Source organism: Pinus tabuliformis, chromosome 9 (assembly GCF_031772625.1).
Source record: "Pinus tabuliformis cultivar Carrire ecotype Pingquan chromosome 9, CPIR1, whole genome shotgun sequence".
Lineage (NCBI taxonomy): Eukaryota > Viridiplantae > Streptophyta > Pinopsida > Pinales > Pinaceae > Pinus > Pinus tabuliformis.
Window position 1 is genome coordinate 37606478 of NC_142307.1, and position 25096 is coordinate 37631573.

The following is a 25096-nucleotide window of genomic DNA, read 5'->3' on the forward strand; positions in this document are numbered from 1 at the left end:
TTGCTGGATATGAGAAAGATTTTGGGAAGAGGAAGACAACTTCTTAGCCTCCCTGAAGAAGTAGTGTGCCTTAACACAGAAAGAGAAGAACCAGTCACAAGATTCTCCTAAAGGAAGAGGCAGAAGAATAGGACGTGGGAGGAAGAATCATAGACGCAGGGGGTAAACACCATCAAGGAGAAAGGTCTGATCTCCACTGCATTCATGTGATAGAAATGGGCATGATGCATCCACATGCAAAATCCCTTTGGAAAGAATCAAGCAAGAACACAAAGAAGGCAAAGGTAAAATGCCATATCCAGTGAAATAAAGCACTTGAATATGCTCATTACATTGTTGCCCATTACAATATTGGAGTAACTAAAGATTTGTTTCATACTTCATTTGCTTCTTGGAAAGATGCATGGCTTCTTGATATAGGTGCAACCTGCCATATGACCTTTCAGAAAGACTTCTTTGAAGACCTTAGTGACAATATAGATGGAGCAATGTACTTTGTAGACAAGTCAGTCTCATGCCATCTAGACTTGGCACCTTTAGGCTTAAACTACTTGGACTTCTTGACTTTCTTCTGCATGATGTACTCTATCTTTCAAAACTACGGAGAAACCTGTTGCCCATTGTTCACATTCGCCAGCAAGGACACTCCATCCATATGTTTGATGGCAAAGTAGAGATAAGAAAGAATTTGACACAACAGAGGTCATGACTGGAATAAAGGAGGAAAGACTGCTGAAGCTACAAGAAACATTTGCTCATGCACAAAACTCTAAATGCAGTTCTTGGTAAGGTGAAGATACATTTCCATCCATTCTTCTATGGCATGCAAGATTTAGACATCTTAATTTTGGCAATATTCGTTTATTGAAAAGAAATGGTGTTTCTGGTTTGATAACTATTCCAAGGAAACTGAAGCAATGTGAAAACATAGCAAACAACCATTTCATGATTTTGCTTCCAGAGCACGTAGAGAGCTTGCAGTGATTAATTCTGATTTGTGTGGCCCTATGCTTGTTCGTTTTGCAAATGGAAATAAATATATGATGACCTTTATTGATGACTACACTGAGATATGTTGGTTGTGCTTGTTGAAAAGTAAATTAGAAGTTTTTAAAACCTTTAGAAATTTCATGCATGGATTGAAAATGATGCACAATGATATATTGGCTCTCTTCTTATTAGTAATGGAAAATAATATAATTCTAATGAATTTGAAAACTACCTTCGCCAATGTGGGATTCAACATCAAACCATTGTTACTTACAATCCTCAACAAAATGGTGTAGTTGAAAGAATGAATAGGAATATCTTAAATATGGTTGTAAAGTTGATGTTTTGGGATGATGCAGTTCTATGTGTGGTATATGTCAGAAACAGATGTTCATCTCATGCTCTTAAAAACAAAACTTCTTATGAAATGTGGTATGGCCACATTCCTTCGATAAGGCATCTCAGGATCTTTGGTTCTACCTACTATGCCTTGATTCCTAAGGAAAAAATAAGCAAGCTTGATGCAAGGAGTCAAAAATGCATCTTCTTGGGGTATTCAGACACCACCAAAGCATATCGGCTTTACGATGAGGTAAATAAGAAGTTTATATTATCTAGAGTTGTGATTTTTCTTGAATCTTCCAAGATTGACAATACTAATGAGCGGTAGCTTGATTGTTTGGATAGATTCAGTCATGCAAAAACTTATCATGAATTTGGTATTAAGCTTCCACAGATCGAAGGGGGCATCCCTATCTTATATCAATCTATGGAATCTCCTTCTGAAGCATTATATCCCCCCTCATGAACCTTTGACCACTCGTTTAAATCAGGAAGACCCTTTGAGTGACATGATTGAGAGGCTTGGAAGGCCAAATTTTGATGCAAACCCATCTCAATCAACAAAGCAGCCTTGACTATGTCAGAAAGGTCCCCCAAAATGGCTCACCAAAACACTTGAAAGTGTTCACTTTGATGAGGTTGGAAACACGGAACTCGAAGTTCCACTAGACAAAATGGAGGTGATGTAGATGATTATGATTTTGTTGATGATATGAATGTTTCATATGATCATGAATTGAATTTGTCCATTAATTTTGAACCAACTTCCTTTAAAGAAGTTGCTTCTCATGATGAATGGGAAGAAGCAACACAAAAGGAGTATGATGCTCATAAAGAATGGAACATGAAGCTTGTGGACCCTCTATTTTGAACCAAACCTATTGGATGCAAGTGGGTCTACAAGAACAAGTATAAATCAGACGACTCACTTGACAAGCACAAAGCAACGCTTGTGGCAAAAGGATTTGCACAGAAAGGTGTTGATTATGAAGAGACCTTTGCCCCGACAACAAAATGGACCACCATCTGAACTCTCTTTGCCTTGGTAGCTCAGAATGGATGGAAAGTCCATTAGATGGATGTGAAGATTGCTTTCTTGAATGGAGACTTGAAAATGTCTTCATGTCTCAACCAGAAGGCTTTGTTGTGAAGGGACAAGAACAAAAAGTATGCAAACTCATCAAATCCTTATATGGCCTAAAACAAGCACCGTGAGCCTGGTATGAAAAGTTGACTGAGCATCTTCTGAAATTAAATTTCAAACACTTTAATGTTGATGACATAACTCCATTTGTCAAGAAAGTTGGCAAAACTATTGTTTATCTTGTGGTATATGTAGATGATTTGTTGATAACAAGGAACAATGAAAACTATATTGCATCCATAAAGAAATAGTTGAAGAAAGGATTTGAGATAACAGATTTGGGACACCTTCACTACTACTTGGGCATTGAAGTGACCCAACATCCAAGGTATATATTCCTCTCTCAAAAGAAGTACATTGGAGAATTGTTGAATAAGTTTGCAATGGCTGAATGCAATCCTTTGTCCATTCCAATGGAACAAAATTTGAAGAGCTCATCTAAAGAAGGAAATGAACTTGAGGATGCAACTAAGTATAGACAGTTTGTGGGAAATCTTAACTACCTCACCACTACTAGACTGGATATTTTGTTTGTTGTTGGAATCCTTTCCAAGTTAATGTAAAAGCCTTGTGAAGGACATTGGTCTGCTGCAAAAAGAGTTCTAAATTAGTTGTATGGAACTCAAGACTTTGGACTCAAATATTCATAGGTGGATGATTTTAGCGTGATTGGATATTTTGATTCAGACTTTGCTAGAGATATAAGGAAGATGCAGTGTCTACTTCAGGCTATGTTATGAGTCTTGGATCGAAAGCTGTCTCGTGGAGGTCACACAAACAATTAGTTCCAGTAGATTCCACAACCAAGGTTACTTGGGAGCAGGAGCGAAAGCAGGGAGCGAGAGTGGGGAGCGACATTTTCAAAAGCTCCCGGTTCGGGAGCGAATCAAGGGCAGATTTTTATATAATATATATTTTATATATTTTGATGCATATATGTCAACAAAAGCGTGTAGAATGATGAATTAGATATAAAAAACATAAAAACATAGATTGAACCATATAACATCAATCATCTAGAAGTTTTAATCTTCATCAACCACGTCCACAAGTCAGTAACATACAACATATCAAGTCTCATGATTCATCAATCGTAAAGTTTCAAGCTTTCAAAATTCAATACATAATATTTATCATCATTGATCACCAAAATGATATAAAAATTCTAATATGAAATGAAATGAAACAACTTTCAACTTTCACGAAACATTGTATTCATAATTCATTACCAATGAGTTATAATTGCCAACTTCAAACTTCAAAATTAAATTGTCATATATTGTTTAAAAAATTATCATAATAAATATGAAAGAGTCAATAGTTATAAAAACTACTAGAAACTACAAAAGACAAGTAAATCTATTATCTATTGCTAATGCTTGGGCCTCTTGCTGCCACGAGAAATGTCTAATTTTTGAGTCTTGTTGGAAAATCAGGATCTTTGTCATTAATATCACCCTCTAAGCATCAATATCCAGAGGTATCTTTGTCATTACCTCTGGATTTGTATAGGGATCTTTGTCATTAATATCACCCTCTAAGCATTAACATAAGATAGAAAAAACATAGCATGTTAAGTCAAGATTTTTTTTGAGTGATGGGTACATTTTTAGGAGGATCATGATAGAGGAGTTCGACAACCAATGTCACTAACATCAAGGTACATAGAGGGATTGGTGCTCTTGATTAAATACGAGTTCCATACCTAATACATGTCAAAATCCAATGGAAACATTACAATACCTCCAATCCTGAAATCCTGAAAAACTGATAAGTCTGTTGGATTTTGAATGAGATCTAAAATTCTACTTTCTCCATATGAAATCCAATGAGGTCAGAACCACTCTCAAACATCCTGAGTCATTTCATGGTAATGTTAAAAATTTAAGTAAAATGATGAAAATGAAGATTAAGGAGAATGCCACTTTTACTTCAAGAATTTAACATTACCATGAATCACATATCAATACTAGGGCAGTAGGCTTGATCATTACATTGCCCCACTAAAAAATTATTGTTTCTTTGAAAAAATTTGCATTTGGAATGTTTTTGCAAAAAAGGCTAGGGAGTGAAAATTTCGCTCTCGGGGTCGCTCCTGAAATTCTCTCTCGATTTCGGGAGCGCGCTTTTGGGGTTTCTCCCGAGTTGCGCTCCGGGACCAAGTTCTAGGGGGGGCAGCTGCTCCCCGGCAACCATGGAGCGATTTCGGGAGCGCGCTTCTGGGGTTGCTCCCGAGTGCAAGTTCGAGGGGGGGGGGGCAGTCGTTCCCCCGCAACCCTGTCCACAACAGATATATAGAATATGGTGGCAACTACAAAAGCAACTAAGGATATTGTGTGGTTTAGGAAAATTCTTGAAGACTTGCAGGAGAAACATGTGAACTCTAATCCCCTTCTGATTGATAATACTACTGCAATTAAATTGGCCAAGAATCCCAAATTCCACGATCGAACCAAACATATCAACAAAAAGTATTATTTGACTCGATATCATGTAGAGTCCAAGACTATTCATCTATAACATTGTTCCAAAAATGAACAAATTACGGTTATCTTCACGAAAGCACTTGGAAGAGAAAAGTTTGAAAGATTCAGAATGATGCCTGGACTCACAAACACCCCTTCAGATTAAGTGGGGGGGGGGTGTTAGACACCTAATCCTCGGGTGTTGGGTGAGCAAATTGTAAATATGCAAATAGAGGAAAATGAAGCGTTAAAATAGGAAGTGACCTTGGAATATGAATCCCAAAGGTCACACCTCTTCATTGTTATTTGTTGGTGCTTTTTTTAATACAAATTAATACACTTTGGGAGTTATTTTCCTTGGCCTGACATATACAAAGAAGTATAAGCAATGTAATGAGGTATTGTGAAGAATGTTGTAATTATAGTAAGCATTGCTTGTGGAGTGGTTTCCTTATTTAATGAATAATTCATGGTGTTACCCTACCTCAAGGGATTTCTCTACAATTCTTGTGTTCATGCTTTTGTGTGAATGATTTGGTTTATTGTTAAGTTAAAGGTTTACCTTATGCTCTATTGTCAGATCTATTATAATGTAATGTAACTCAATAGATCTGAAAAGAGCATAAGATAAAAGCTTAACTCAACAATAGACCAAATCATTCACACAAAAGAATGAACACAAGAATTGTAGAGAAAACCCTTGAAGTATGGTAACACCTGAATTATTCTTTAAGGAAGAAAAACCACTCCACAAAAAATGCTTGCGATAATACAATGCTCTTCACAATGCCTCATTACGTTGTTTATACTTATTTATATAGTACTATCTACCTCCTAGGAAAATTATAGAGGACGAAATTACCATGTGCCTCCTTCGAACATTCTAGAGAAGGAATTTTCTAGTAGATGGTATCTTTTACTAGTCTTTTTACTTTTATTGCTTTCGCACTATTATATGGGCTTTATTTACTAGGAATGGGCCGCATACATAGCAATACATGGCCACCTATGTATTATTATTTCCATTGAGTACTTTCGTAGGTACCCCATATTACCCCCTTAGGAACACTACAAAACATTACCAAAAATTTATATATATAGGCCCTAGGATAAATATATTGAATACAACAATATAAAATAATGGATAAGTATAGAGAAAATAGGAAATGAGTTTACTTGTAAAAGGTTTGGGACATTTCATCAAGTGGCAGAAGCAGGGTCTCCAAGTTGGAAATGGAATCCCCCTTAGGCACACTACAAAACATTACCAAAAATTTATATATATAGGCCCTAGCATAAATATATTGAATACAACAATATAAAATAATGGATAAGTATAGAGAAAATAGGAAATGAGTTTACTTGTAAAAGGTTTGGGACATTTCATCAAGTGGTAGAAGCAGGGTCTCCAAGTTGGAAATGGAATTGGGCATGACTGAGTGTTAAAAAGTGTTAGAAAATGTGATACAGTTATGTAGCTACCGTTGTAGCTGATTTGCATGGCTATGGCAGATACTATCCACAAGATTGAGGATGATATATAGAAAAAACTGAGTGAAAAATTGCATTTAAATTTTAGTACCAGTATGGTCACACAACACAACTCACTTGGCAGAATTGTAGTGAAATTATTTGAGGTATTATTTAAACAGTAAAGAGCTCACAAATTATACCTTTGAAATGGAAATCGATTATGGTCTCATTGCTCATTTGGTAGCCAATTTCAATTATAGGTGATAGGTTGATCTGATAATCACCCTATGAGTGACCTCAGTGAAGATTTATTAAACAAAAAGTATTACAGACCCATGTGCTGGTGTGTGTTTTGTGTTATTGAAACAACGGATCAATCAGATTGCCAATACAAAGAAAATAAATGGAAAGACAGCAGAGAAATACAGTAAGCAACACAAAGACACAAACAATTTTTAATAAGGAGTTCACCCTATTCTCCAGGGCTACGTCTCCGGTCCAGCTTCAGTGGTGGCCTTGTTTTGTTATGTCTTTGAGCAGAGAAATTACAATACAAGGACTCAATATGAGTTCTCCTGAAGCAGATTTTGCTTGGCAGGGTGGTTCTTGGATTCCCCAAGCCACTTGGAATACACAGACTCTTGTTCTTCCTACCAGCTCTGTGACCTTGGTCTACAGTGGAAAGAGCCAACTGTGATGCTCAATCCTGACAGATTCCTCTATGGGAAGGCTTGAATCTTCAAGCTCTCTGGTGCTCGATGCTGCCTGTGGCCCGCTCGGCCCTCTGTCTCCTCTGCTTGGCTTTACTGCTCTCTGTGCTCAGTCCTCCTCTCAGGGTTCGTTGTTCACTGTCTCTCTTGGTCGCTTCGCGTGTTCGACTGTTGTATTCTGCCTCTATTCATGGCTCTTTGTCTTTCGAACCCATGCCTATGCGGTTCCTCTCCCGCCTACGTCGATTCACCTATCGCCTGCGTGCTTGGAGTTCCTTGTTCGGCGTCAGCATGAATGCTCGGAAGTAGCCACGTGGCTCCACCTAATTGGTGCCAACATGCTTCGTCGGTTCGTTTCTCCCGTTACGCCGCGTATGCGTTTTTTCTCCACCGTGGTGGTCAACGGACTCCAAATCTCTTCAGAATTCGGTTGAATCCCTTGTCGATTCCGATTTTGTCTATCGGATGCAATCTCAGCCGTTCGATCTGGGCTCCTCCAGATCCAACGTCATTCGCACATCAAGCGCGGTTGACTTGCTCGACCGATAATGCGATCACGGCGGTTTTTCTCTCACCTCCGCTACCACGCGTCGATCGCTGAGTGTGATCGCTCCGCCTTTTTCCAAAACCTCTTACCGTTCAAGGGCACCCCGGGTAAAATCGCCGGTTTCCAGGTTGTGGGTCCCACCTTCGTACGATGGCGCCTTTTCGCTTTTCCGCCCACGGTCCTTTGGCTCCCAACGTGACCGAGTGCTTAAGCCCTACCATTTTAGCCCTTTTTGCCCACATCGAAAATCAGCGCCTTTTCCCGATCCGGGGCTCCCAGGGGCTATTTTGACCTCCTGCACAGTGTCCATGGGCCTCGGTCAGTGCGCTTTGACCGAGGTCCTCGTCGTTTCGCGCCGGCTGCCATGGCCACTGGTTCAGGGTGTTTTCGATTGCTGTTTTGGATTTCATTCGAGATTTGTTCGACCTGTTTTAGTCACGGTTCTATGACAGTCGTTTATGGATCCGATTCGGATCACGGCCTCCCAACTGAAAAGCTTTTGGACCACCAAAAGTTGGTTTTTCTTCAAGCATCGACTAAGTGAGGAAACTGCTGTCTCACTTGTCCAATCTCAATCCACTTCGCACTGCTCGACTTCGAACCTTTAAGCCCAATTCTGAGGTATTCCACCTGTCCACTGTGCATCGTCCTTACCTTCCTGTCCAGCACTGTATCTTCCTGCAACTCATTAAGATATTCAGGTAGTAGGTCATCAACAAAAGGCAATTGACTCTACTCTTCAGGGTCCTCAATCATTGAAGGCTCAAACAACCTCAAGCAATCTGCGTTCACGACTGAGTAGATGTGCATGTAAGCTGGCAGATCAAGGCGAAAAGCATTTTCACCAATCTTCTCAAGTATCCTGAAGGGTCCATACTTGATACGTTTTAGCTTCTTACCTTCACCTTGCATCTTATCCTTGCTGATATACAGCCAGACTTGGTCTCCAACTTGAAAACTATGCTCCATCCGATGCTTATCATGCCTAGTCTTGTACTTGGCCTGGCTCTTTTCCAGTTGTTCCTGTATTGCCTGGTGGATCTCCTGGATCTGTTCAATGAACCTAGTTGACCTGTCCACATCACTGTGTCCATCAAGTATGGTATCTTTACCAAAGACAAAATGCAAGGGAGACCTTGGTATGAAACCAAAATAGGTCTCAAAATGAGATCTCTGGGTAGAAGAGTGTTTGGCTCTGTTGTAAGCATGCTGCACATAACACAAATATTCATTCCAAAGCTTAGGGTGCTTGCTGCAATATCCTCTCAGTAACTGGATCACTGTCCTGTTAACTACTTCTGTCTGGCCATCTGTTTGTGGATGAAAAGCTGTGCTTTTCATTAATTTGGTGTCCATTAGTTCCCATAGATTGGACCAAAACTTCCCCACAAATCGGGTGTCTCAATCAGATATAATAGAAGTGGGTAATCCAAAGTGAACCCATACATGTTCAAAGAATAATTTTGCAGTTTGTTCAACGGTAATTTGTTTAGTACAGGGTATCAAAATACACATTTTGCTGAACCTATCCACAACAACATATAGATAATCATGACCTTTCCTAGATTTGGGCAGTCCTCCAATAAAATCCATGGAAATGCTCTCCCAAGGGTGAGAAGGAACTGGCAATGGAGTGTACAAGCCTAGTTTTCTGTTACTGGGCTTGCTTTTAGCACACATAGCACACCCCTTTACATATCTAGAAACTGTCTCACTCATTCTTGGCCAATAACAGAACCTTTGCAGCTGTGCAACTGTTTTACTTACCCCAAAGTGACTTGATATCAGAGAAGTGTGTGCTTCTCTAATTATCTTTGCTCTCTCAGTTTGTGGAATGCAGAGTTTCCCACAATGATATAAGAGTCGGTCCTTTACATGATAGTCCAATTCTTCTACTCTTTTGCCTTGACTCAAAGTTGCATATACATCTTTAAAGTCCATATCCTGAGCATACTGTTCTATGTATCTTTCATGTAGCACAGAATTATGCTTAAGTATGGTAGATGCATTTATAATGGGTCTAGATAACATGTCTGCAACCTTGTTATGTATGCCGTTTTTATATCTGATGACTAAATTGAAACTGTTGTAGAAAACCCATCCATCTGTAGTGCCTTGATTGTTGCAACTTAGTTTGGGAGTGTAGATATTGAAGTGGCTGATGATCAGTATGTATTACTGTTTCTTTGCCCATAAAGTAGTGTTTCCACTTTTTCACACTCTGAACTAATGCATACAATTCTTTATCATATGTAGGATAGTTAACTACTGCAGGATTAAAAGTCTCAGAATGATAACATATGGGTTTACCGTGCTGTGTCAACACTGCTCCCATGGCATAGTCACTGGCATCAGTTTGGATCTCAAAGGGTCTTTGTAGATCTGGCAGTGCTAGTACAGGTGCTGTACTAATTTTTTCTTTCAAGGTGTCGAAGGCTTTCTGCTGTTTGCCTCCCCACTGAAACACCTTGTTCAATCCTGTCAAAGCATGTAAGGGAGCTGCAATTGCGGAGAAATTTGAAATGAACTTCCTCCAATGCTGTGCTGCTCCTAAGAAGCTTCTCACTTCTGTAGCAGACATGGGTTTAGGCCAGTTTACAATGACTGCCACTTTAGAGGGATCTATTTTCAATTCACCTCCCCCTACTATATGACCCAAATAATATAGAGAGGTTTTGCCAATTTCACTTTTGGAGAGTTTAACATAAAGTTTTTTTCTTTTCAAAACATCTAATGTCTGCTTAACATGCTTTAAATGTTCTTCCCACGTTTTACTAAAAATCAGAATGTCATCCAGATACACAATAACAAAATCGTCAAGAAAAGGTCCGAGTACATCATTCATTAATCTCATGAAAGTAGCAAGGGCATTGGTCAAGCCAAAAGGCATAACCAGCCATTCATACAATCCCTGCTTTGTTTTGAAAGCAGTCTTCCATGCATCTTGCTCTGCAACTCTGACCTGATGGTATCCACTGTGCAAATCCAGCTTGGTGAAATAAACAGCTTCCTTCAATTGATCTAAAAGATCATCTATGCGAGGAAGGGGATAACGATTTTTGATCGTTATTTTATTCAGTGCTCGGTAATCAATGCACATTCTCCACGAGCCATCTTTCTTTCTCACCAAAACGATTGGTGACCCACATGGTGATGTGCTAGGCCTGATGAACCCTTTCTCGAGCAACTCCTGCACCTGCTTCTTGATTTCAACATTCTCTAAAGCAGATAACCTGTACATCCCAATGTTAGGCAAAGGAACATCTTGCTGCAAAATAATATCATGTTCTATTCCCTTTTTGGGTGGCAGACCTTGAGGTTCTTGAAACAAGACATCATACTCTGAAACAATCTTTTCTATATCAGCTTGCTGATCAGAATTACAACCCTCAAATACATTGGTTTTATCAGTTTTCTTTTCTTTTACAACCATTAGTAAGAACTGTTTGCATGAATTTATCATTCTTTTCATCTGTCCTGAGTTTATGAGAGTATAATTATTCTTGAGCTTATGAGCTCTTACAAAGTATTTGATTCCATCTTTAACAAGTAGATACTTGTTCTCAGCTTTATAGAAAATAGCCTTTCTATCATACAAGTAAGGACTTCCTAAAACAGTTCCACATATATCCAAAGGAATTACATCTAACTCAACCTCATCTACAAATGCTGACCTAAAAGAAAACTTGAGTTTGCACTGTCTAGTCACTTGTAGTTGTGCTTTATCATTCAACCATCCTAATGGGTATGGTTTCTTATGAGGTGTAGTTGCCAATCCCAATTTCTTTACAATTGTTTCAGAAATCAGATTTACTTGTGAGCCACTATCAAACAAAGTATCAATCTTTTGATATTTGGAAACGACTCGAATATGGAAAAGCTCATGCCTTCTTCTCTCATGTTCTTCATCAATGACAGATTGAGCCGAATTACTAGTAGATGCTTCAGAATTCTTACCTTTTATACCTGTGGCTGCAATAATTGTTTCATCTCCCGAGTCTGACCCCAAATCCTTCTGAATAGCTGCAGCAGTCGTCTTCTTCTTGCCCTCGGACTTCTTAGGTCTCAGCTCTGGATGCAGAATCCAACAGTGCTCATCATCATGCCCCTCCTTTTTACAGTGGGTGCATGAGGCTTTGCCTTTCTGTGCAGTGTTAGCCTTCCTTGCTTTCCACTTCTGCTTTCTTTTCTCCTTGCTTTTGCTTACAGTGGGTTGGGATGGTCCCCCAACTTCTGGATTTCCATTATTTCCTCTTGCTTCTAGATGAGCAGCGTGTATCGATACCTCATCTATACTAGTGGGATTAAACATGAGGATAGTGTGCCTCATGTAGCTGTGTAGACCCCCAATGTACTTCAAAAGAGTTTCTGGTGAGTCTAATGAAATACCTAACATCAATGCTCTCTTTCGGAACTCTTGAGTATACCCTTGTACACTTTGCCCCTTCAACTGCCGAAGAGTTTGCCAACTCATCATGGCTTGTTGCATGTAGGCCAATGGATAGAACTGCTTTTTGATTGCAGTAACAAATTCACTCCAGACAGAGATGGTCTTACCATGCTTCCTCATATCAGCTTGGGTTCTGCCTTCCCACCAAACCAAGGTGGTGCCCCCTAGGCAAAGGCTTGCTAGCTGAATCTTGCTCTTGTTTGAGTCTATATTTTGTACTCTGCAATACACATCAATTTGTCTTATCCAGTTGTCCAACTTTTCAGCATTTAGCTCTCCATCATATATAGGCAAATCAAATTTAACATCTAACTTAATCAAAGATGCTTTCTTATTATGCACAGGGCTACTAGGAGGTGTAGGGAAGCTTTCTTCTTTCCCCTTTCCTTTGGAGTGGTCATGGGCATGAGATTCATCTTCTTCTTTATCTTGCTTAGAGCCTGATGAATCTTCACCCTTATGCTTTCTAAAGTCCCTATACATTTCTTCCACCATGGACTTTATAGCTAGGAAACTTTCTAGGAATTGAGAGTCTGGCCCTATAGAACCTTCTTCTGACATTGTCTTTCGAGAATAGACTCTTCCAATTTCAGGATTAGTTTCCACCAATTCTCCTTCTCCTAATTTGAGCTTTGATCTAGTGATCATTCACAGCTAAACCAACACAAGCTTGTCTAACCTTACAGCCTAGAGCTCTGATACCATTTGATCTGATAATCACACTATGAGTGACCTCAGTGAAGATTTATTAAACAAAAGGTATTACAGACCCATGTGCTGGTGTGTGTTCTGTGTTATTGAAACAACGAATCGATCAAATTGCCCATACACAGAAAATAAATGGAAAGACAACAGAGAAATACAGTAAGCAACACAAAGACACAAACAATTTTTAATAAGGAGTTCACCCTATTCTCTAGGGCTACGTCTCCGGTCCAACTTCAGTGGTGGCCTTGTTTTGTTATGTCTTTGAGCAGAGAAATTACAATACAGGGACTCAATATGAGTTCTCCTGAAGCAGATTTTGCTTGGCAGGGTGGTTCTTGGATTCCCCAAGCCACTTGGAGTACATAGACTCTTGTTCTTCCTACCAGCTCTGTGACCCTCGGTCTATAGTGGAAAGAGCCAATTGTGATGCTCAATCCGGACAGATTCCTCTATGGGAAGGCTTGAATCTTCAAGCTCTCTGGTGCTCGATGCTGCCTGTGGCCAGCTTGGCGCTCTGTCTCCTCTGCTTGGCTTTACTGCTCTCTGTGCTCAGTCCTCCTCTCAGGGTTCATTGTCTTTCTTGGTCGCTTCGCGTGTTTGACTGTTGTATTCTGCCTCTATTCATGGCTCTTTGTCTTTCGAACCCATGCCTATTCTGTTCCTCTCCCGCCTACGTCGATTCGCCTATCGCCTGCGTGCTTGGAGTTCCCTGTTCGGCGTCAGCATGAACGCTCGGAAGTAGCCACGTGTCTCCACCTAACTGGTGCCAGCATACTTCGTTGGTTCGTTTCTCCCGTTATGCCGCGTATGCGTTCTTTCTCCACCGTGGCGGTCAACGGACTCCAAATCTCTTCAGAATTCGGTTTAATCCCTTGTCAATTCTGCTTCTGTCTATCGGACGCAATCTCAGCTGTCCGATCTGGGCTCCTCCAGATCCAACGTCATTCGCACGTCGAGCGCGGTTGACTTGCTCGACCGATAACGCGCGATCACGGCGGTTTTCCTCTCACCTCTGCTGCCACTCGTTGATTGCTGTGTGATTGCACCGCCTTTTTCCAAAACCTCTTACTGTTCAAGGGCACCCCGGGTAAAACCGCCGGTTTCCAGGTTGTGGGTCCCACCTTTGTACGATGGCGCCTTTTCGCTTTTCCGCCCACGGTCCTCTGGCTCCCAACGTGACCGAGTGCTTAAGCCCTACCATAACGTGCATCGAAAATCAGCTCCTTTTCCCGATCTGGGGCTCCGAGGGGCTATTTTGACCTCCTGCGCAGTCTCCATGGGCCTCGGTCAGCGCGCTTTGACCGAGGTCCTCGTCGTTCCGTGCCGGCTGCCATGGCCACTGGTTTAGGGTGTTTTCGATTGCTGTTTTGGATTTCATTCGAGATTTGTTCGACCTGTTTTAGTCACGGTTCTATGACAGTCGTTTATGGATTCGATTCGGATCATAGGTACCAAGGTACAAAGTGAGTCCTGACTCCTCTGTGGTGCTATCTTTGAAATTTATTTTAGTATAGTTATCTTTGATCAATAATTTTCTTCTGCTGACTAGCATATATGATTCAAAATGTAGTTTTATGGTCTTAATGTTGAAAATAAGTTTCTGCAAGAGTATCAGTAGGTACAAGTTTTTCCACAGTTTTTCATAGAGTAAGAGGTTTTTTGAAGTTAGTATAAGAAACATTTTGAAGTTAGGATAAGGTCCATTTAATAGAAACTGTCATCTCGCACTATTTAAGACATATACGCACTTATATTCTGCAACTAAGGTCTTTGTAAGTTTTGTGAAAAAGAGCAGCTTTATTTTGCAGTCATTTGTTACCTTGCCAATTTTGGTTCTTTTTGATTCCATTTGCATATGTCAATGACAGCTTCCAAACGTGTGAGGTTCAAGACAACAGTGGATGCTAGCACAAAACAAGTTGTAGATGCCATGCAAAAGATAGCATCTCACATTGTGAATCCTGCTAAATTTAGCAAGGCATCGAAGCTGGCATTGCAGCTAGTGCAAGCAGGAAGTGTGAACACGGAAACCTGTGATCATTTTTTTGAGATATTGCAAGCTGCAATGTCTTCACCATCTTCCTGTCATGATCCCACATTGAGAGCAGATTATCATGAACTGTTCTCTGCAGTACAAGATATACTCGATGTAAGTTCTGTTGGGTGTTTTACATGATAGTGTAGATTTCACAAAGATGTGGGCAGGGTTATGAAGCAAGTGTGTAGTAGAAATTTAAAATACCATGCATTTTACGCTTAGTGAAAGGACAGACATATTTAATCTGAGTGGTAATTGGCTGGTTCTGTTTCTATTGAGGTCAGTGTTTTAATAAACAGCGGCAGAAGCAATTGGAGACTTGGATTATACGTGCTCAAGTGGGAAATGATCTTTTCACCGATGACAGCTTTGTGGTATGTTTTGTTATCATTCTTCTATTTCTGATGATTTAAAGCAATCATGAGAGCATTTATAGCGAAATACTAAAGTCACAATTTACAAATGCCTTTTTTAGTTTTGATATAGAAATCATATAATAACTCTCAAGGCTTTTTATTTCAAGTTAGCTACTTGTCTATACATTGTTTACAGAAGAAAATACATTCATTCTCAGCTGAGGTCAGGCAGTTCTCAAGGGAGGCTGCACCTCAGCTTTCAAAACATGTGTTGCTGTCTGAACTTTGACTTTTTCCAGCACTGGAGGAGTGTTTGAGACTGTAAGCTGGAAATAAAAAGAACAGACAAATAAAAAGACCTAAGGCACATGATACGAGGTCATGGAAATGTGAGTATCTGACATGAGACAAGTCGACCCCAGAAACAATATTAAAAAAAATAGAAATTACAAATAAGAAAATGAAATATAGATACAAGGATCCAATTTTCTTAGAAAATAAAACATTTACAGAACATATGGATCCCTTCAAATCTCAATTATATATACGTGTGTGTGTGTGCGTGTATTAAAAAACTACAAATTACAAATACAAAAATAAAATATAGACACATCCAATCTTTTAGAAAATAAAACATTTACAAAACACTTGGGATCCCTTCAAATCTCAAATTTATACTTCACCTGCACAGTGGGAAACCATAAAAGCTCTTTCTGTAGAGCTGAAAGTGAGAACTTAGCAAAGGAAAAGGTTTTTTTTTCTTTTAGAGTCAAACAGTTAGGAGTCAGGACACATCTAGGGCACCTGTCCTAGCTTGTCATATGTCTATCATGCAAGATACAGACATGGAACCCCTTACGGCTGTGTCCTTAGAAAAATACTAGACATAAACAGGTACCTCTGACAGTCATTTCAAAATACTGTAAAAGACCTGAGATGGCCAGAACAACAAGATGTCCTTTAGAGTTTATGTCAACATCAATTAGCTCAATTTTGTTGGTGGTTCTGTCCTTGGGGTCGGCGTTCTTCATATTAGTGGTTGATGCTAACATCTCAGCTTCCTATGCATCCTTAACACCATCCTCCTCACCATTATCATCAGCGCCTTCACTACTGTCCTTAGAACCATAGATTATCTTGATGAAGTGGTCATAATGACTATCCAGAGCATCCAGTCTGTGTAGTATAACCTTGCTGATATTGCTTCTTCCTTCCATAGCAGTGGCTATGGGATACTTAATATGCGAGTATAGGTTGATGGTTTTCTTGTACTTGGATTCACAGGTTCTAGAAAACCCAGTGTCAGTATCTAGAAGCCAAATTCTCTGTCAATAATCTTAGTGGGAGTTTAGTGATGCTTCACTCGGACCCTGTTCTCCATAGTCTCCATCTTCGCTTTAATACTGTTTGAAAATGCTGCGTATAAGCCTCAGTAGCTTGCAGAAGCTACTGTATAGAGAATCGCCCATTTCACTTTCAAAAGCTCAGCTCCCACTGAATTCGGACCATTGCATTGCTGGAGATGAGCACGCCTAGTTGGCCTTTTTCCTCCCTCTTCACGGTTGAGCATCACACCAGAATTCGGGCATTGCCTTGCCTATTGTCTGCCATCTTTACCATAGATTGAACCCACAAAAATTGCAGTTCCTCATCTGCTAAAAACTTCAATCATCAAATCACCAGCTTGCAATATGAAGAACCAAGGATGAGAGTATCTCGCTTCATAATGACGAGGTTCAATGCAATTAATGGAGTTCTATTGATGTTCTTTAGCAAGCCTTTCAGCAGTCGACCTCAGGTTAGTTACGTTTGGCCTAGCCTTCTCATGCTGGTTAGTCCCCTCCCTACATGCTATCCTTGCAGGCTGTCAGTTGGTGGCTAGCACCTTCCTTCTCCCTGAGACCTGTATGGGGATTAATAACTCACAAATTGATTCTCCTAACAATGATTTGAGAATCGAGATCAATGGGAAAAAACAGTCTGCCTGCAAATAGTTTTCCAGTAGGCATAATTAGGTCATTTGTTTACTGTTATAATTGCTCTATAATTAACCACTTCAAAATTTGGTAGAAAATATTTCTTTCTTTTTATACCATAATTACTTCTTTGAGCATGTCCACAGTATTTTTTTTGACTTTCTTTTTAAACAACGCTTCTAAGTTCTAATTGTCATCGTCATTTTGCTGCATGCTGCTATTTTGAGTTTTAATAATTATGGTTGTTATCAACTTCTCTACATATTTACTCTTTAGTATTTTCTTTTGTTGGTATATATGTTTTAGTTTTCCAAGGCTTCTGGACGAGTAAGACAAGCAATAAGTTCCTTACCGGAGGCCTCACATGGAGATGATATTGTTGAAGAAACCGTGGTTTCCTGTAGAGAAGGACAAGATGGCAATATTGAAAATCCAGAAACCGTGGGAGATGAAAGGGCCCAGGAATCAGAAAATCACTCAGAAAAACAGGATCTGCCTATTGTAGAGGAAGTAGAGACTGATCCTTTTGGATTGGATGCCCTGTTTTTGAAATCATCAAAAAAGGATGAAAAATCAAGAAAAAGAAGGGATGAGGCAGCTTCAAGCAAAAAGCTACAAGATGATGCTGGAAGGCTTTTAAGAGAGCACAGAGAAGCATTGGTAGAGTGTCTCAACATTGCAGCTGGCCGTTACAAAATTCCATGGTAATACACTTTATTCTACAGTTTCTGATTTCATTCACTTTGTATCATTTATATAGCTTTTAACTTTTTGTGTTTTCTAGTATTTTGTACAAGTATTAAAGCTACATTGACAACCAATTGCATTTTGCGTTGGGTTTTTTGTTTACATATGTTGGTGTTATGAACATAAATATGTATAAAATATAAATAATAAGAATAATTAATAATTATGAAAAGACATGTCTCAAAGGATATGGCTGTTCATAAAGGGGCATTCCATTTAGTATATATATGGGGCTCTCACTTGTAACCATATCATATGATATATCATTTGTACTCAAAACATTTATATATATTATTATTCATCTTTATGGATATTTTCATATTCTACATTTTTTGGATATTTTATTGGTGAGCCATATTTGGTTATCACATTCAGTACCAGAGCCAAATTTCTGATCCCGCCCATTGGCCATAAAAACTTTTAGTCTCACATACAAATTTTAGAGCTTCTGTCTCTGGTGTTTAACCACCATTTATGTCTGAAATTTCTACTGCAAAGTGAAATATTCCATTTCTGAGTCAAATCTGATCCCAAACTCTGGCCACATTTTTTTTCCAGACACGGTCTGCTTCAGCTCTTAGCCGCGCATTTACTTAAATTATCAGAGTTTCTACAATCTATAGGTCATTGACCACAATCAAGCCTTGGCCATTCTAAATCCAGAAATTCCTTTGAAGGAAAAAGTAATTCTGCTGCAAGTTTGAAGAAACCAGATATTGAGGAGTTAAATTATTCAAAGAATTAGCTAGAAGAAGATAAAACAAATTCATTTCCATTTGCTATCAAAACAATGAAATTACAACACCATAGAAGGAATTTATGAATGAGAAAGTGTACTCTGCTGCCAAATATTACTGTTAAGATAAAGGGCATAATTTCGAAAGTAAGAAATAATTAATAGACTTAAGCATATTGAGACACACACCACACAAAGCACATTTATGCTACCATTTCTGTGTTGAATGGTCAGGAGTTGGGATTAGATATAGATCGTTCCTCCCTTGAACTCCATTAACTCTGTCCACAAGAATTTACAGTGCTTCCACACCGGCATTGTGTGAGGATCTATAACATCTTGCAAATCGCGGTCGATAATGTAATTCTACCTCCTTTCTATCACTCGTAAACAATAGGGACCCCTTTATGCATTGGGAAATAACACGGGCATAAGAATTGTTGGCCATCATAAATCGTGGGTAGCAGAGATTAAATTTTGCCGCACGGAAGGGTATTTGCAATACCTCTGACATAAGCGTTGTCCAAATAAATTTTGGAACGCAGTCATCCAAAGGCTGCGACTTTTTTTTTCAGGAAAGAAAAAACTAACAAGTTTTCTGTTGAGTAAAAAACTGTTTAGATAAGTCTGATGGGGCCTATAGTCAAAACGTGGAGTGTAAAACATAGAAATTCTGCATTTTACGAACATCATCCAAAATGTCTGTGACTTACTACATGAAATAGATGAGACAAATTTTCCTTTTGTAGATGTGCCACGCGCTTTATATAAAAAAGAAACTAAAAATAAAAATCTCTGTCTAACAGCTAATATAAGCACTAAAGTCCATCAAGCATATACTAATGTAAAATCAACAGATCGGGATCATGCCCATGTTTTGTAGAGAATCCTGAAAGAGAATTTTGTAGTGAATATCACCCATCTGATGCCAATGTCCCTGTTTTGAAAGAGCATGAGCCACTAAATTTTGTCCCTTGCGAATGTGAGCTCTTTAAAACAGTTCTTTAGATCTTTTATTCGGTGCATCCGATTGCATAGTAGCAGAGGGGTGAAGGACGAGCAATCATTGACCCGATATATTGTTACTTTTGAATCACTGGATACAAACAGCGTGTCCAGATGGAGCCATCTTGCATAATATAATAGACCTCATAGGGCTATAACTTCTGCCCAGGTATTTGTGCCATAACCGCGATTCCAACTGAGTTGTATATGGAAATCTTTAGAAAAGACAATTTGAGCTCTGCATCCACTTTCCTGTAATTTTGCAGCACCATTGAAGAATCCTGCAATGAATTTGTCCATGCAATTTATGATTTTAGAGTTTCAGTCATGATTTTTTTGTGGCATAGGACCATATTCTTTAAAATAAGCACAGATGTAATAGCAAATCCTGTCTAGATCATAAGGCAAATTATCAAATATAAGGGCGTTTCGACAACGCCATATTCCCCAGAAGATGAAAAAGCAATGTTACCAGACTCGGAATCAACAATAAAGTGGTGAGACAAAAGAGTGAAGTGTTTTAACTGGATTGGGAAAAAATCGGTGAATTCAATAAATAAAGATATACACATATTGAATTAAAAAAAAACATTTTCATTCATATTCAATAAAGCCATGTCCAAACAATGCATAATATCAATAGATGTCCAAACTATCATGAATGCATAAGTATCTCATATATGTTATGAGTCCAAACATGATCCAAAGTATTGAGCCCTGATTCCTAACCAGTGACGACATAGAACCAGAAACATCTGCTTCTAAAAGTTTATAAATACTGCATACTAATCAGTAAAAAACAGTAACTGAAATCTCTTGATTGCTATTGAAATGATACGATAATGGTTTGGTACTGAAATCTCTGACAGAGCACATGCTGAAGCTAACACTGGAGCACACTGCATACTACGCCTCTATTACGTGGAGTAAAATGAAACTGAAATCATGCCTCTATTACCTTCTTGGTGTATGAGTTGTGGGCCTGACCAGTGAGAAGTGAGTTACGAACCGATGATTAATTTTTAACCTAACTCAACCATGCAACGAAAAATGCAAAAACCCTAAAAGTTAAAACCCGTGCTTGCCAAGTTGAGGGCTGAAAATCCCCTCGATTGCCTAAATCACAATTAATTGGTGAGTCGCAAGTCAAACTCGTTGAACACGAATCAAACTTGGTCAACGTGAGTTTGACTCGCCCAAAGTTGAATCAGATGTTTGAGGAAAAAGCAGAGTTTGATTCATGATTAATCGCGACTGATCGGAGATTCATGTTTCACTGTGAAAAAGGGATGGTCCTGAACTCCTTGCAATTGGTCTGCCATAACCGAATGCCTAATTCTATCGATGTGTAGTCCCAAGAAACAACTAAGCGATGAACCTGATCCCATATGGCCCTGGCAGCAGAGCAAGATATAAGTAAATGAAAAACTACTTCATTTGTTTCCTTGCACAAACATCTACCAAGCCCTTGAAAACCCCTTTTACATAGATTTTCGGAAGTGAGGATCTTGTCCTGACTTTTGCCAGCATTGTGCTTTGATCTTGTGGAAAGATAGAGCTGTTAGTCAAGGCCTTGCTACGTGACAATGCTGAGTGATATGATGCTATATGGATGGGTTACCAATCCGACTCTTCTTATGAGAAATTCTTCAGATTGAGAATGGCCAAGTACTATTATGAATACCTCCCTAGTTAAGAGGGTGTGTTGAAAAGGTACTAGGTTCAGTCATTGTAATGACTTGTGTAATTGTGATTTTATGTAATTGATGAAAAGAAGAAAAATAAAATTATTATTGTAGTGCTTGTCTTATGGGTTTCATGACAATAAATTTTATTTTAATGATGGCTTTGATTGTGAGACTTTAGGATTTGTCATCTAGTTATAAGAGTCAATTTCAGTCAATGTCATGTATGGACCTTTCTTGGGCACATTACACTTGTGTATGAGTCAATAGAAATGTCAAGTAGCCCTCCAAGACCGAGCACAAGAATTAACCTCAAGTCAGCTTCAAAATGGAATTAATTGTCTCCTCCAACAGTCACGTCGGCTCACCTACATGACAGGTCGGCTAATTACCTTGGGCAACAACTATATATAGTGCAGTGCGTCTTCATTTCAGGACAGAATTTTCGGTGATCAAGTCTGAAGCAGAAAAGTGCGAAGTACAGCAAGGTAGTCAAAAGGATCAGCGAAGGAGGAGGATCAACGAAGGTTTAAACTTCAAGTCTTGGGTCTGTTTTAGAGTGTTGTAGCTGTCACATGTGCAAAGAAAAGGGTAACCATCTGCTGCAATAAGGCCGAGTTTCAAAAGCAATCAGATTGAAGTCATAAGAAAGACCAAGTTACCAAAGAAGTATTGTCCACTTCAAGCGAAGGAAATCAAGGACTGTCATCTACACGTGCAAGGATTCTGATTTAGGGCCGAAATGTTGCAGGCCTGAAACAGAGGAAAAAAATCCGAGATCTGAAAGGAAATCGAAGCAGGAAGGAGCACGCAGTTGACCATCGTTGATTCAAGGGAGTAAGATAGGAAGCTTGGTGTCTTGGTTTTGGAAAGGTTTAATAGGTCAAGGGTTTTGGTCTTGGTATTTGTCAATTGGAATCTCTATAAGGAGTTATTTCGGGTTTTCCTCTCAAATAGTGAGAGATTTTGGCCCTGACTGATGGTCTATATTCTGCGTCTCTTGTCTCTTTATGGTTTATGCATTTGTAGCTGTTTGATTAAGAACACTAATAGCTGAAGTAAAAGAAGATCCTAATCTAAAAGAAGTAAAAAACATTCACAAGCAGTTACTAATAGAAGAGAAATCACTTAATCTCTATGCCCTAGATTTCAAAACAAAACATGCTAAGGGCAAATCAGGTCACAAGAACTCACCGACATCCAAATCATAAGATCAAACATCTCAAATAGAGTGTATTCACAAGAAAAAAAACAACTAACTTATGTTCAAAAGAACACTGATATTAGCACAATTAAGTCTTACGGTAACAATTCATCCACAGATGATCAAATTGGGATGATTGATCATTTTTCAGTTCGACAATTTTTCTCATCAGTCAAAGGTTCATATCATTTTGTATCGTCGAAAATGATAGCTCCAACAATTGGCAAATATGTGAAAACATTACAAAACAAAGCAAAATATATCAAACCATTTCATCAATATATTTTGAGGAAAAAACTTTGGTAAGGGAAAGACAATGTTATGAACATAAATATGTATAAAATAATACAAATAATAATAATTAAGAAGTGTAATTAATAATTATGAAAGGATATGAGAGGACATCCCATTTAGTATATTTGAGGGGCTTCATTTGTAACCATGTCATATCATTTGTACTCAAAACATTATATATGTTATTATTCATCCTTGTGGATATTTTCATATTTCCAGTCTTTTATATATCTTATTGGTGAGCCACATTTGGTTATCAGAGTTGAATTGTTTCAGTAAACAGAGAATTTGATTGTTTTAGTAAACATTAAAAAGTTGGACGATAGTTATATATGTTTATTATTATTAAGTTAATTGTTACTAAGGTAACTACTCTAATCTAAGTAACTTCTGTAATTAATGATCTATTGTGATTTGATTGTTAGTTATTCTAACATAGCTCATTTCCTGAGTAGTTTGAACATTATGGCATTTCCACTAAAATGTATCAACTACCTAGGACTATAATTGAGTAATTTCTGGTTTCTATGTGAAGGAGATATGTATGCTGAACATTTGTCATTTGATGTTCCAGGGCTCAAACAATGATTGATATTTTGGTGAAACATGCTCATGATAATATATCGAGATTTACAGCTCAACAAAGAGATGCCATAGAGAAACTCTGGGCATCCGTTCGAGAACAACAACTGAGGAGAAAACAAGGTAGGTCTGCAGCTGGGAAGCTTGATGTAACTGCGTTTGAGAGGCTGCAGGAACAATATGCAAACGAGAAGATAAGCATACGTCGTGCTGTTGGAGGTAGCGGAGAGCGACGTACACAGCAGTGGCTAGGATGATATTTCAATAATGTTTGTTATCATGTATCCTTATATTCTTGGCATGATGGTCTGTTCTTCGAAGCATGGATGGCAGTATTCCAGAAGGAAAATATCACTTTGATCAATTGGTGACTTTTGTGGTTGAATAAAAATATGACTTTGATCAATTGGTGATTTTTATGCGTGAATATTCCGAGCCTTGGATTTTTTTTTTTGTTTTTTTTTACAATGCTGCCCAGTTATTATATTCGGTAACTAAAACTCTGGCTTTCTGTATGTTAGTTCCAATCAATGTAAAATTTCCTTACGAATTGTGCCTTAATAATCAAGTCATATGAACGACTTGACTAGACTATAACTTGTTAGCTTTTGCTTTGTAATCAACTGTTTTTTTCTTAACAACTAAACACGATATTAAAAAGACTCACAGCTATTCAACCCATTTTGTAAAAATGACTTGGAGTGATATGCAGAGTGGACGACAGATTTTTAGTTTTATCTACCATTCTCTTCATAGTATTCGTTTTGGAAAATTAGAAATCTTCCTTTAGAAGCTTGTAGCTGGAATCCTGAGTATTATACATTATACTTTATGCAAACATTCTGCTTCATATCAGGTTAATAACCTCTGTATAGAAACAACTCGCAAGGGTTGCTTTCTTAGAAGCATCTTCCTCTTGTATTGTGAAGCATATAGAGTTTGAAAAAATGGTAGATTTGCTTATAGGAAGATGAAATTAATTCTAAGACAACATAGAATGCAGGGTTCATGTTTTGTAGACATATGGGAGTGCAAGGGTTGCATTCTACATCTCACTGTGACGAAGATGTATTCAATGTGGATGTTACATGTTGCATAAGATAGTTCAATATAATATTATAAAAAAATTTAAAAGAAAATTGGTTACATATGACATGTGCACCGTGTGTTTTTACAGAAAATAAAATCGGTTATGTAAAAAGAATATTTGAGAAAAGAATACTAAGTATTAATTGACATAAGATAGTTCAATATAATATTATAAAAAAATTTAAAAGAAAATTGGTTACATATGACATGTGCACCGTGTGTTTTTACAGAAAATAAAATAACCGAGAAAATAAAATCGGTTATGTAAAAAGAATATTTGAGAAAAGAATACTAAGTATTAATTGACAGATGCAAATATCGATTCATTTTAACTGGCACTTTTAACTGGCACCCCAAGGAGTTAACTAGTTGTTGCCAATGTCATGAAGCATTTGGCTATTTCTGTAATGAAAAGGACTTAATCCAAATACCCATGTTTGAGGTGCACTAGTTTATGCTATAGGGTTTATTAGGGATGTCATCAACGACTACAGGGAAACATCTTTTGGGTTTCCCAGTGAGTTTTTCCATGAAAAACAAAAATTTGGGTTGAGG

The 25096-nt window shown here is 38.4% G+C and overlaps 1 protein-coding gene across 1 annotated transcript in view; it reads left to right on the forward strand.

Annotated features, from left to right (window-relative positions):
• LOC149147024 (nucleolar/coiled-body phosphoprotein) overlaps positions 1 to 24191 on the forward strand; it is a 56908-nt gene extending 32717 nt beyond the window's left edge. The window contains exons 2-5 of the mRNA XM_089439202.1: positions 14698 to 14978; positions 15152 to 15241; positions 17506 to 17903; positions 23445 to 24191. Of these exons, the coding sequence (XP_089295328.1) occupies positions 14698 to 14978; positions 15152 to 15241; positions 17506 to 17903; positions 23445 to 23709 (1034 nt within the window). The 3' untranslated portion in view covers positions 23710 to 24191. The remainder of the gene's footprint in view (positions 1 to 14697; positions 14979 to 15151; positions 15242 to 17505; positions 17904 to 23444) is intronic.
• The last annotated feature ends 905 nt before the right edge of the window (positions 24192 to 25096 follow it).